Consider the following 14430-nt stretch of genomic DNA (forward strand, 5'->3'; position numbering starts at 1 on the left):
AATGTGTAACACTGCACGTTGGGGAGCTGCAATTGGGGAGGAAATGATGAAGGAGTTTTGTTCAAAAGCAATATATATTTTTCATGGAGATAAGAGGCATATTACATTTGCTACAGAAAAATGCCACGAGACGAAAAAGCTGCGTGCTGCCGATATGACAAAAAGCATAAAAAATTCTACTTACGAAAGCGTTCTGCCCTATGAGGTCACACGGAATGAAAGGCATTATTCCAGGTGAGTGAACCACGCAGAAATGCGGATTTATTAGGGTTTGTTTTGAAATGTAATTTGTACAGCGAGCTTTTTATTCCTTTGATGGCAATGAAACATTTATCTGCTCCATGTTGGAAAGGCAAGAGATAACAGATAACCGAGGGAGACGTTTCAATAAAACACTCAGGAAAGAGGAAAGAAACGTGAGTGAATACGACTGCTTGCATTTCAGCTAATAAATAAAAAGGGCAGACAGGGCTTTAACTGGAAACCGACCCGGTTGATGCAGCCCGGAAGGTTTATTAAAAATTGGGTAGAACACTGATTCTTCCTACTTACAGCTACAATGGGAGCTGCCCAAGATGACTCCACATGCACCCACTTTGAGTTGGGGTGCACAGGCCAACGTCTTCATGGGGCAACCTGCCAGTGGCCGTGATGGGGACACAGGTCCTCACGACGAGTGCGCCTGCCTCGGCCATTTGTGATCGCGTCTGGGATTCTGGACAAGCGACCAATACGGCGATCTTCCCACTCCCCCGTCGCGGTACAAACACTGGAGGTTTCTAGGGACGTTTTCAAGGTGCACCTGCCATGAGCCTTCCCTCTCAAAGGGCTGAGAAAAGATGAAGTTACCACTAAGGAGAGGTGAGAACCTGGTCCAGGCTCAGAAGTGCAAGCATATTTAGGCCACTCGCCTGACCCCAGCGCTAACCCAGCCTGTCACACAGCCCTCACTCAGACGGTGTTAGCACACAGGGCCCCAGACTCACAGAAGAAATCAGCTCTTGATTCAAGGCAGAAACGGAGCCCTCTCTGAACAGCCCCACGGCTCTCTGGAGTCCAGTGCGTTCTCCCAAGAGTCTTGCTTTGGAGAACGAGGAGTCACTCACTACTCTGTGGATTCAGTCTCCTTGAAAACAGATACTGAGGAGCCGGGGAGGGAAAATGACTCGAAACCCCAGGAATGAAACCCTGGTGGAGCAGGGCCACGTTCGTGGGCCTGTGATTTGCAGGTGGCTTCTCACAACACAGCTCCACAGATGTGGCAAGAACCACAGCCCCCAGATCTGACTTCACTTGGTCCGGAAGCCGGAATTCAGACTGGGGAGTGAGGATGTGATCGGGAATTTACGTCAGCAAAATTGGGTTGTTCTGATACATGAAAGCTTTCAGGCTGTAAATAATTCATGACGTTTGCCAGATATAAAACGCCATCGTAAATCCATATTTGTGTATCAGAGAGATAGGAACAGAAAAGCAAGATACATAAAACGAATTGGCCTAACCCGGGGAGTTTGGATCCATTATTAAACAGGGAGCCAATTAAACATTCCATCCAATCTCCAGTTACGTTAGTAATTCTGTGATCACCGTTTTCACTTTCAACTACCCAAACCTTCCGACCAACACCATTTTGAGAGGCTCCTACGGACTCCCCAGGCCATTCTCCAAAGGCGTTATTTCTGTGGACGGGCTTTCAGAAAGAAACCGTTCAAAGTTCTGTGACAGTTGATAAATTGTCTCTGGAAGGATTATAATAACAAACCTTCTGAGAAATTTTTTTGCGACAGGTGTTAAATGAATTTGCATGCCTCAGCAGGATGCATGAAAAGAAGACTTAATGACTTAATTTCTAAGGCATCTATATTATTACCGCATGCTTCTGCAGACAGGTAATTACTGTCTACATAGGTAAGCGTGTAGTGCGTCCCTCGGGAGAAATGGTCAGGTCTCTGCCTTTTCCCCAGAAACTGTATTTTTCCTTCTTCTTCTTCTCCTTCTTTTTTTTATAATTAGGATGTATCTATAAGAAAAGCCCATTTATTGGTTTTTTAGTATACACAGCGCTTTCTTTAAAAGACCAAGATCCAAAACTGTTTTGTGATTCAAATTTAGAAGTAAACAAAGTGATCTTCTGAATCTTCCAAGGACGCATTTCACGTATTTAATTTGTCCCTTAATGTGTCAAAAGATTTTAAGGGTCTATAGGCCTGTAGCATACGTAAGCTCTGGGGTACACGGAAGAAACCAGCTGATATATGTACACGTAGACACGGAGAGCGTACACAGGTATGTGTACACGGGCACGCTCTCTGACACGATCATTACACGCCATCCTGTGTTCTGGGGGACAGAAGCTGATGAGGGGCCTTTCCACCTGCTGTGGCTGAGCGAGCCAGGCGGTGGTTCAGCACCCACCGGCTCTCACTGCTCTACGGGCCGGTCCTAAGTGCGGCTGCTGGTGGAACAGGGCCTCTCACAACCCCCCGCCCCCCCGCCCCCTGACACTAAAGGTTCCCTCACGCGCGAGGGGATTTGGCACACGTTCTCCTATCGCGGCGGTCTTGAGCTGCAGACGCAGTCGCAGCGCTCGTGGTGATCCAGCTGGATGTCGACGAGAGCCATGTGCTTGGCTCTGGCCCTCCTCCTGAAATGGCCAGGCTCGAACTGTAACACCTAGGACGAGAAGCGCGTGTCCCGTTAGCAAGCCCTTGGGTTCACGGTCACCACATCCCCTTCTTCTCTTCGTGACAACCGGTTCCCAACCCCTGGAGAAACCAAGGAACATGACAGGCTGCCTGTCATGATGCACTCGTGTAAATATTGTTACAGTCATCGGCTCCCTGATGTGGAGGCTCTGGGGTCACAGGGTAATGCCTCCTGTGTTTGTTACCAACCTGCAGCACCGTGGGGAGCTCACGTGTCCCGACAGGGGCCTCTCGGTAGCTTTCTAAGGGCCCGATTTGGGCCAAGTGCTACTCCAAATACTGTCACAACTATCCCTCAGAACAGACGTATGTTACAGATAAATCCAACACTCAGCATTTATTACTTCTTGCAGACAGAACAGGGCATATGCTCTTGTGGCTGAAAGTGGGATGGATGCAGAATGTTTTTCCCTGCGGAAGGGGATTAGTGGCCATAATTAAGTGGAAATACATTTACGCTCTGACGTATCTGTTGATATATAATGCCTTTTACGATTTAAAACAGATCAGACTTCACCATATTCTTTTTTTTTTTAATTTTTAATGTTTATTTATTACTGAGAGACAGAGAGAGACAGAACATGAGCATGGGAGGGGCAGAGAGAGGAGGAGACACAGAATCCGAAGCAGGCTCCAGGCTCCGAGCTGTGAGCACAGAGCCCGACGTGGGGCTCGAACTCACAAACCGCAAGATGGTGACCTGAGCCGAAGTCGGACACTTAACCCACTGAGCCACCCAGGCGCCCCTCACGATATTCTTTCTACATTAATACCTGCGAATCAGTACAGCATTTCTTCGTGAAGTGCATCCTCGATTTCTTACATTAATAAGTTGATTGCAATGACATGAACGGAGCTGGAGAGATTAAGCTAAGTGAAATAAGTGAGAGAAAGACAAACACCGTACGATTTCGCCTGTGTGGGACTGAAGAAACAAAACGAGTGAGCAAAGAGGGGAAAAAGGAGAGACAAACCAAGAACAGACTCTTAACAACAGAGAACACACGGGTGGTCCCCGGAGGGGAGGTGGGGGGAGGGGTACGATGGTACACCTGTCGCGATGAGCACCAGGGATGCAGGGAAGTGTGGAACCATCGTATTGTACTCCTGAAACTCCAAGTACTCTGTACGTTAACTGGAGTCTCAATACACGCTTAGAAAAGTAAGGTGAAACCGAACTTCAGCCAAGTTTAAAGAGAAGCTGTCTTCTCTCCTGCTTCTCCCCTGCTGCGGCCTTCGGGAAGGCGGGCCTTCACCATCACAGGCAGAATCCCCTGGAGCGTCCTACTGTCGCTTTCACATACACTGTCCGGTCGGTTCGATTGCTTCTCTCGTTTATGCCCTCAGGTTCCCGCTAGCCATGACTTCTGCCTTCCTTCTACTGTCCCTTCACGGAGGTATCCTGTCCCCACCCTGGAGGACTGAGATGCTCCAGGAGGCCGTGCGCCCCATTCAGGGTCTTCTGGGCACCGAGAGCCAGGTCCAAGGACAGGGTCCTGTCCTCCAGCATCCTTGCCCCCGGGGGCCACTGCCTCTTCAGCGTGCCTGTGATTTCCTTCTGCGTCTCCAAGGGGTGTGGGGCTCCACGTGTGCACTGAGTGGGGACGCAATATGCTTTGCCTCGTTTACTGCCATCCCGGGTGAAGGCCAGACGTGGCAAAATCCTGCCTCAGTGTCTGCACGACTATTCCTGGCATCCCTGCAAGGGGATCCCTGGCATTCCTTTACTATGGATTCTCTCCCCAGAAGTTTTCTCGGATGACCAGCTTCAAGTCATAAACCAAAACCATCTACTAGGAAACGGGGGTCCAGACTGCTCAGCCCTTGGCCCCCCTTCTTCAGCCATGCCGCCCACGGGGGCTCCAGAGAGGACAAGAATGGATGCTCTCCTTTGCTCAGTGTTCAGTCAAGCCGCAGAGCCTGGACCCTAAAGTGGGGCAGAGAATCCCACGTGCAGGGGACCCCCAGGAGGACTCGTCCCCGAGGCACAGAGACTCACAAGTGCTTGCTGTCGGTAAAGCTGGTCCAAAGGGCAGTTCCGACGACCACGTATATCGTATCCTTCTCCTCCTGCAATTCTAGGACACGTACAGCAGGGATCACATGCTCTCCCACAATTTGTTATGCATTCTACTCGCTGGATCATAAGCGCATGGAGAACAGAGAAGCAGAAGGCATTACTAATGTTAACGAGGATGTTCTAGATGCTGCACGCTGTTGTAAGTGACTTTGCAAATGACAAATTATTTGCACTTCACTCCAGCCCTCTTAGGTACTCTCCTAGGTCTCCATCCATGAGGGAAGAGAGACACGAAGTTGCCCCCGGTTACACAGCCGACATCCGCTGGTGCCAGGACGTGACTCCCCCTGGACCAGCTGACGCTCCCACCTGTGCGTATTTGGTCAGAGGGCCTCGGAGAGAGTCAGAGGTTTGCGTCCTCCTGCTTCACCGAGAATTTCTCTACTGCGAGCCGGTCACTATCACCCAAGACCACACGGAAAGCACACCCAGGGGCTTGCAGGGCAGGGGAGTGACTTCTGAGACGATGCGCAGGGGACAAATATGTCTGCTCAGGCCACTCCGACCGGCGCCTGCTCTGTCGCGCTGAGTTCTCGTTGATGGCAGACAGCAGCGCGTGCCCTCGGCTGACGGCAGAGACCAGGCACTTTCCAACGGCTCTCTTGCTTGTTCGGGGACTTTCCCGGTGTTTTATATTAAGCAGCGTGGGCACAGGGGCCAACGTACTTTGCTGATAAGCCGGGAAAAGTGAATTGGCAGATGCCTTCCCAGACAAGGCAGGAAAAGCCGCGTCTGAACAGAGCGGAGGCTGGCCCACTTCGCCGGCTGATGGCAGCGCTGAGGCTCAAAGCGTTAACGGTCTCGGGTTCAGGCACACGGCGCTCAGAGGGAGAAGAAAGCAGAGACAACCTGATGAAACTGGGGAGGCGAAGAGGGAGACGGAAAGCCTTTATCTGGGAAGGAAGCCCGGCTGCTCGGGGGAGGTCTGGTCACTTTTCAAGGCAAGAGCCACCGCACGAATTATAGCCGCCCGAGGCCACTCGCGAATGGGCCTGTTCCCCGAGCGGTGGGACACCCAGAAACACAAATCCAGCCAGGAGGACCCAGCCACTTCTTGTCACCTGCGGGTGAGAACGGAAATGCTGACCCCTCTGTGTCACCTGGAAAGCCACACGAAGCCGGGAGGACTTGACTTCTGCCCACCGGAGAACATTCTGCCGGAGTCGGCTGGTGGCTTTCGTAACACGACACAAAGTCAGAGAGGCTCCGCTGGCAAACTACCATATCACAAAAGATACTTCACCACAGTTACGCGCCTCGTAGCCGAGAAACCACTGAGTGAATCATTGCCGTGAAGCTATTAACACTAATAAAACACTGGGCAGGAAAACTATGTGCTGAGTTGGGTCCTTCTTTATTGGGAAGATAAAAAGAGGTTGTTAAGGCCTTGTGACACTTCTCAAATTAATGGCTGACAAAGGAATATAAGGGCATATTCCAGGACAAATGCGGTGTATAAACCACAATCATTAAGAGTTAAAAAAAAAAATTTTAATGTTGATTTAATTTTGAGAGAGAGAGTGCGAGTGGGGGAGGGGCAGAGAGGGAGGGAGACACGGAATCCGAAGCAGGCTCCAGGCTCCGAGCGGGAGGGCTCGAACTCAGGAACCCTGAGATGATGACCAGAGCCGAAGTTGGACACTTAACTGACTGACCCACCCAGGTGCCCGCATAGAGTTTATCTCAAAAAAAAAAGCTTCCTATTTTTGCTTTCAGTTTGACTTCTTCCCTGCTCATAAGACTTTATGAAAGATGTGCAGAGGGTTAAGATTTTTAAGGGCTGGTAGTCAAGTTTTGTGATGAAACCTCAGTGATTACAAGCAAAAGTATTTGGAGGAGGGAAAATGTACTATTTTCTGCCCGGGTAACTGCTGAACTTGTGGACAATGGTCCCAGCAGAAGCAGAGCGTTGTGGTGGGAGGACTGGTACCGGGTCAGAAGACATGGTCCTCGGTAAGAAAGACAGGGGTGACAGCGTTTAACACTGTGTCCCTGGCAGAGTAAGTCTGAAGGTGATGTGACAGTGAGGGTCCGTAAAGCTCTCCTCAATACTGAAAATGCAGTCTTGCTACTGGAGACATGGAGTTTTCTGGAAGCACTCTGGGGTTCCTCTGGGAGCACCCTGGGAGGACTCTGGGGTTCCTCTGGGAGCACCCTGGGAGCACTCTGGGGTTCCTGTGGGAGCACCCTGGGAGCACTCTGGGGTTCCTGTGGGAGCGCCCTGGGGTTCCTGTGGGAGCACCCTGGGAGCACTCTGGGGTTCCTCTGGGAGCACCCTGGGAGCACTCTGGGGTTCCTGTGGGAACGCCTTGGGGTTCCTCTGGGAGCACCCTGGGAGCATTCTGGGGTTCCTGTGGGAGCGCCCTGGGGTTCCTCTGGGAGCACCCTGGGAGCACTCTGGGGTTCCTCTGGGAGCACCTTGGGAGCATTCTGGGGTTCCTGTGGGAGCACCCTGGGAGCACTCTGGGGTTCCTGTGGGAACGCCCTGGGGTTCCTCTGGGAGCACCCTGGGAGCACTCTGGGGTTCCTCTGGGAACGCCTTGGGGTTCCTCTGGGAGCACCCTGGGAGCATTCTGGGGTTCCTGTGGGAGCGCCCTGGGGTTCCTCTGGGAGCACCCTGGGAGCACTCTGGGGTTCCTCTGGGAGCACCCTGGGAGCACTCTGGGGTTCCTCTGGGAGCACCCTGGGAGCACTCTGGGGTTCCTCTGCACTCAGCCACAGTCCCACCTCTAAAGAACAAAGAAGTCACTGTGTCGGCACCATACAGGCTGAAAGACTGCATGCTCAGCCTACGTGCTGTGGAAGATGTAACAGGGGCCTCACCAGGCACCGCATTTCTGAGCAGGGAATCAGAGGGTCGTGTCGCCAACGGGTCTGGTCTACCTGAAGGGCGGCACGCCCCAAGGCAGGAAGGCCGGACCCGGAGCGCAATCCAGAAGGGAAGGAATGTGCACATTCTGTAGCTCTCAGTGGATGAGCGAGGAGTCGGTGGGCCACACGGAGGCCAGACAACCCCACCCAACTCCGCTTCGCACTCTACGCCTTCAGATGCTCTCATGGATCGGCATCCCCGGGAGGGGAGCATCCCGGCATGATGTCCGAGAGGTGGACGGGCCATCCTAGCCACAGTAACCACCCCAGATCATATCTCTGAGTCTCTCGCATGTGCCCGGTGCTCCCCCCACCAATTTGTTAGAGTCCTCACATGATTTCAGGCAGGCAGGACTCTGGCGGGAGGACGGTGCCACGGCTAACAGAGACCGGGGAATCTCGGGTCTGGGAACCCCAAATTGCAGGTGATTGTGGGGATGAAGGGAGGAAATCCGAGGCCCCACGGGGCTTCAAGTGCCTGGCCCTGGGGTGCCTCCCATGTGGCAAAGCTGGAACCGGAGGCCGTATCTTCCTTCCAGCCTCAACGGTGTCCCTGGAAAGCACAGGGAAAGTCTGCAGAATGCGCTCACGGCTCACCCAAAGACAGAAGCGGAAGGAAGCAGGGAGGCTCTGTACCAGCTCAGAAATGCTATTTCCAGAAACAGAAGAGAAATGTTCTTGACTGTTGCTAGGTTGGCTACCCTCACAACCCCAAACCTCACCGCTTTTGCCACAGAGGAGAATGTCTTTGGAAACCAATCTTTTCTCTGTCTCCTCGCCCTCAACTTGTAATTTTAGCTGAATCTGTTTCTACGGCAGATGCTTAAAACACGTCAAAACTCAAAGTACTATTCTTTTCTCCCAAGTCTGAGGCTCGACCTTTTAAAACCTCTAATCAATCTTTTGGTTCATATATAAATATCTACATTTTCTGACTCTTAAACTGTAACAGAAAGCAATCTTTAATATAAAATTTTACAGTGAAATAAGAGTAATGCTCTAAAGTCTTGCCCCCGCCCCCCACTGCCCGGCTGCCGTTTTGTCCAGAGACAGGAACAACTGTGCCAGAAACAGAGGCTGGTCCAGGCTGTGCTCTGTAGTGTGGTAGCTACTACCTGTGTGGAGCTATCTACGTTTGAATTAGTTAAAATAAAATGAAATGACAAGTCCAGTCCCCCATTTGTGTGGCATACACATCAAGTGCCCCATAACCGCACATTGCCAGTGACCACCGCCCTGCACAGCCCAGGCTGGAAATGTGTCCATCCCTGCAGAAAATTCTACCACGTCATACAGGTGGTTGTGGGGGCCTCGTGACAAAATCATGAGAAGCAGCACAGAGAAAACTGACTTTGCTCTCTCTCTCTGCTACTTCGTGAGTTTTTGGCTGTTGCCTGAATGGACACAGATAGGGGACCAGATGATGAAAACCGTCATCTAATTTAAAAGGTCGCTGGGGCACCTGGGTGGCTCAGTTGGTTAAGCATCCGACTTCGGCTCAGGTCATGATCTCATGGTTCGTGGGTTCGAGCCCCACGTCAGGCTCTGTGCTGACAGCTTGGAGCCTGGAGCCTGGAGCCTGCTTCCGATTCTGTGTCTCCCTCTCTCTCTCTCTCTCTCTGCCCTGCTCACACTCTTTCTCTCTCTCAAAAATAAACATTAAACAATTTTTTAAAAGGCACTGTATTTCTAGAGAAGATCCTATCCCTTCATGCACATTATCAAGGCAGATGAGAACTGAAATAACATCATCTCACTGTCTACACAATATGTTTTCTGGAACCTTCCCTTTTGAAAAAATTACCACCTCAAAGTTATCTTTTGTATCCTATACATTCCAAGAGGCATAAAGGACCTACTATTACCAAAAGGAAAAACACCTTAACAGGATACTTACAAGTACTTTTGAGAACAGAAAGTCATAAAGAAGGTAACACTGCATCGCACAGAGAAGAATGCTCCGGGGAAACAGCATGACCCGTGGAAAGAGCAATTATATCAGCTCCATTAGGGGCTTCATAATTTTTCAGATTTTATTCCCTAAACGCCGAGTGCTGAAATATTTGTGCAGAGTCGCACAGTTCTGCTTATGTGATGGGTTCCAGTTGCCCCCGTAAGGCAGCTCGTGCCCCATAGAAACTCATTTCACATCTCATCGGTTACCAGCAGAAGCTAGGGACCCTGGCGTCTCCTTTTTCTGGGGTAAGAATACAGTCACAGAAGAGAACAAGAACAGGGATTTCCCCCTAATGAGCCCCGCTCAAGCAACCCCCGTGTCTGGAAAGGGAGCCAGCCTCTCTTCTCTTCCACGGTGCAGCCCACAGAGTGGTCACGGGGACACATTTCAAGGGTGTTTTAGGAGTCCAGGGGCAATACGCCAGGCGCCTTGGTTCTGGCTGTGCAGTGGCCGAGTGAGTGATTGATGCTGTTTGGTCCCTTGGTCCGGCGCTTGGCAGAGCGATTTTGTCTAGAGCTCTGCAGACTCCTGGATGTCAAAACACTAGGAGACGAGGTTTCAGAGATGCTGACATCTTAGACCCACTCATGTGATGGGCAGAGAACCAAGGGCTTCCCTTTCTCAATGTTAACTGTGCACAGAAATGTACAGGTAATGGCTCCCGGGTACAGAGACAAGAAGAGAAGGCGAGAAGGACCCTTCAGAGTTCTACAGTGTGAACTGTCTGGGAGGTGAGGGGTTTGGGGGCAGGGGGGGGCATATGTTTAACTCTGCCATTTCTGCCATAAACCATTTAAACAATGAAGCTGTACCTTCTATCTGAGCAGAGTCCAGAAGGAAATAAAGCACTCTACAGATAGATCAAGGGCCTGGACGCGAGTCTTCTTCCGCGGCATGATGTCTGCGTAGACATCGTGTCACCTGCTAGATTATTTTAACTCTGTTCTGATTACTGCATTCTGCATGGACCCTCAGGGTGTGCCTAAACATTACAAAGTTCTGAGATGCAAAGGACAACGTCCAATCTGGATTTCACCGGGTCATACAAAAATAAAACACAATGAACACAGACCGTAGCATTCTCTGGCCATGAGGACATTATGTTCCCCCGTGAAAACTGCAGGGTGGAGTAAGAAATTCTTACGCCTAAGGAAATAGCTCTGTGTGGGTCTAAAATAATGTGTTTCCCTCCTGAGGTAAGCACGGCCATTGTGACAGCTGACTTCCTGCACTTCCCAAGTCGAAAATACCACGTATGACACAGACATTTTCATTTAGCTCCGGGGCTGCCTCCTTCGACCTGCTATTATTGTTGTGTGGGCAGGATAAAAAAGAAACAGCTTCACAAAGCTGGACGTTTTATTTAGGGACTACCCTCGACTCCTTTGTTTGGGTGGGTACTGGGGAAAAGTAGCTCAAACAATAATGTCTAATAATAACGTCTGCTTCATTGTTTCCATTCTCAGATTCCTGCGTGATGTTTGGCATCTTCCAAGGTGTGCTTCCTTCGTGCTGCGAACCACCCTGTAAGTGGTTATCTGAGAGATTTCCTTGTCGCGTGTCACATATGTGAACGCTTGAGTCTCTACGCTTGGTGATGTGGGTCCCCACGACTGGGAGGAAACCGGGCACCGCCATGGTCAGGACCGCGAACTCCCCCCAAGCCTGCTCTTACTCTGATGCTCAGTAATGAGCCGTATGTTTAAAAGGAAAAAAGCACAGTGTCACGAGTGACAGGAATACAGACTTGGCTCTCCTTAAAGGTTTGCTCCCTCTTTTACCCTCATATTTACTTTTTGTTCATTGTTGCCTCCTTTCAGAGCTGACGCCCCAGGGAGCACCCAGCAGTAGTCAGGAAAAACTGGTATTTTTAGCAGAAAGATATTATCATACTTAGAGAATTGAGAAGCCTCTAACTATATATGTTTTCTGCCAATTTACATTTTGCTGTCTTCACTCTGCCTAATCTTTTAAATTGTTTTTTTAAAGTCTATTTATTTTTGAGAGAGACAGAGACAGAATGCGAGTGGGTTACGGGCACAGAGAGAGGGAGACACAGAATCCGAAGCAGGCTCCAGGCTCCGAGCTGTCAGCACAGAGCCCGACACGGGGCTCGAACTCACCAGCCATGAGATCATGACCTGAGCTGAAGTCGGATGCTCAACCGACTGAGCCACCCAGGAGCCCCTACTCTGCCTAATTTTTTTAAGTTTATTTATTTACTTTGAGACTGAGAGACTGGGGCAGGGGCAGAGAGAGGGGCAGAGAGAGAATCCCAAGCATCAAACTCACGAACTGTGGGATCATGACCTGAGCTGAAATCAAGAGTCGGACGCTTAACTGACTGAGCCACCCAGGTGCACCTATCTCTGCTTAATTTTTTAATGACTCGATTGACTTCAAGTTTGGCCCTTAGAATTTTTTTTTTCAATATATGAAATTGATTGTCAAATTGGTTTCCATACAACACCCAGTGCTCATCCCAAAAGGTGCCCTCCTCAATTCCCATCACCCACCCTGCCCTCCCTCCCACCCCCCATCAACCCTCAGTTTGTTCTCAGTTTTTGACAGTCTCCTATGCTTTGGCTCTCTCCCACTCTAACCTCTTTTTTTTTTTTTCCTTCCCCTCCCCCATGGGTTTCTGTTAAGTTTCTCAGGATCCACATAAGAGTGAAAACATATGGTATCTGTCTTTCTCTGTATGGCTTATTTCACTTAGCATCACACTCTCCAGTTCCATCCACGTTGCTACAAAGGGCCGTATTTCATTCTTTCTCATTGCCACGTAGTACTCCATTGTGTATATAAACCACAATTCCTTAGAATTTTTTTAAAGCAGCCCAGATTTTTCAGTTATGGCCTTTAGGAATACCACCATATCACTACAAGGAGGCTAGTTAAGCTGTGCCTCACGGCATCATACATTTGATTGCATAATCTACCAAGGGGGCTGTCGCCCACAGGTGGTATTATGTGATTAGGAAAAAGAGTCCCTTCTTCAGGAATGACTTAGCCCCGCCCCAAGGCACGTGGCTTGGCAAGGTTAGCACACGTATAATTTCAGCTCCCCGTCGACCCTCCGGCTGGGTGCCCTTGTGCAGTGAACAACCCCAACAACTGTGTGCACCCTGGAGACTGCATCACATTTGCAGCTGCAAAGAGCTTCCGTGTGGTAGTGTTGCAGGATTGCAACCAAGACGGTTGACGGCGACTCACCTCATGATACTTCTTCACAGTTTTCCCTGAATTGCAGGAGCAGGACTTCCAGCTGACGGTCCCACAGCCACAGTTACCGCCACAGCGCTGCACGAGGAGGCAGCGTGGAAAGAAAACCACGTTGGTCAGCTTCAGCTCCTCTCGTAAGTTGACAGAGTAATTCCTGGGGGTGCAGCTGTAGCGCTTGACCTCGTCATTGAGCCTGTCCAGGTCAACTGTAAGAGACACAGGCACCATGTGAGGCGGCAGACCGCCCTCAGCAAGCACCCTCTCGGCAGGCATTTCTGGGCAAGGGGCCGGAAGGTTCTGCCAGGACAGGACAGCCTCACTCCAGGGATCAAATCTGCCCTCGGGATCTCAGTTATCAGCCCACACACTGAAGGGGGAAAATCTAATTCTCTTTTGATCCGATCTGCCCTGCAATGATAGTAATAACAATAAATAGAATGATCAACGACAACGAAGAAGAAAACAAAAAGATTCCGGAAACTTTGGCTCAATCTTTACCTTGGTTCAAATTTCTTGGCATCTTAAAAAAAATTTTTGTCTTAACGTGTGTTTATTCTTGAGAGAGAGAGAGAGAGAGAGAGACAGAGTGCGAGTTGGGGAGGGGCAGAGAGAGAGGGAGACAGAGAATCTGAAGCAGACTCCAGGTTCCAGGCTGTTAGCACAGAGCCCGAAATGAGGCTCAAACTCACAGGCTGCGGGATCATGACCTGAGCCGAAGCTGGACGCTCAACCGACTGAGCCACCCAGGTACCCCCTTTTATTTTTTATTTTTTTTTTAATTTTTTTAACGTTTATTTATTTTTGAGACAGAGAGAGACAGAGCATGAACAAGGGAGGGACAGAGAGAGAGGGAGACACAGAATCTGAAACAGGCTCCAGGCTCTGAGCTGTCAGCACAGACCCTGATGCGGGGCTCGAACTCATGGACCGTGAGATCATGACCTGAGCCAAAGTCAGACGCTTAACCGACCAAGCCACCCAGGCGCCCCAAGGTACCCCCTTTTAAAAAAAATTTTTTTTAATGTTTATTTATTTTTGAGAGAGGCAGAGACAGAGAGAGAGAGAGAGATGGAGCGTGAGTGGGGAAGGGGCATAGAGAGAGGGAGACACAGAATCCAAAGCAGCTCCAGGCTCTGAACTGTCAGCACAGAGCCCGACGTGGGGCTCGAACTCACAAGCTGTGAGATCATGACCTGAGCCGAAGTCAGATGCTTCACCAACTGAGCCACCCAGGTGCCCCATCACTGCATCTTTTTTTTAATGTAAAAAAAAAAATTTTTCTGAGGAAATAAAATGAAATGTTCAGCCATCTAAGATAACTGCCTTTACCTTAAAAACAAAATAGATCCACTCCTGATTGTAAAGAAACCACTATGTAAATATGACTTGAATTCTATCAGAGACTCATTAGGACAACCGCTGTAGTATATTTAGCTGGTAATGAAATCTTACAAAGAAGTGTAACGCAGGAAAAGGTTTTGGCTTCATTTTAACTCCAAGATCAACGAAAACATCAAAGAAAATGGCGTCTTCGGGCCGCACTGGATGCGTATTTCGCACCGGATCCTGGACGGCAGTACAGCACAGTGGTT

At 50.0% G+C, this 14430-nt stretch overlaps 1 protein-coding gene across 4 annotated transcripts in view; it reads right to left on the bottom strand.

Moving 5' to 3' along the window:
• Positions 1–239: 239 nt before the first annotated feature.
• The window catches only part of PDGFD (platelet derived growth factor D), a 221491-nt gene continuing 207300 nt past the window's right edge, over positions 240–14430 (bottom strand). For 3 of the 4 annotated variants that reach the window (XM_042904521.1, XM_042904518.1, XM_042904522.1), the window contains exons 6-7: positions 12830–13044; positions 240–2673 (exon numbers count right to left, since the gene is read on the bottom strand). In XM_042904521.1, the coding sequence (XP_042760455.1) occupies positions 2548–2673; positions 12830–13044 (341 nt within the window). In that variant the 3' untranslated portion in view covers positions 240–2547. The remainder of the gene's footprint in view (positions 2674–12829; positions 13045–14430) is intronic. The other variant, XM_042904520.1, reaches the window with a different exon arrangement.

This window comes from Panthera leo, chromosome D1, assembly GCF_018350215.1.
Source record: "Panthera leo isolate Ple1 chromosome D1, P.leo_Ple1_pat1.1, whole genome shotgun sequence".
Lineage (NCBI taxonomy): Eukaryota > Metazoa > Chordata > Mammalia > Carnivora > Felidae > Panthera > Panthera leo.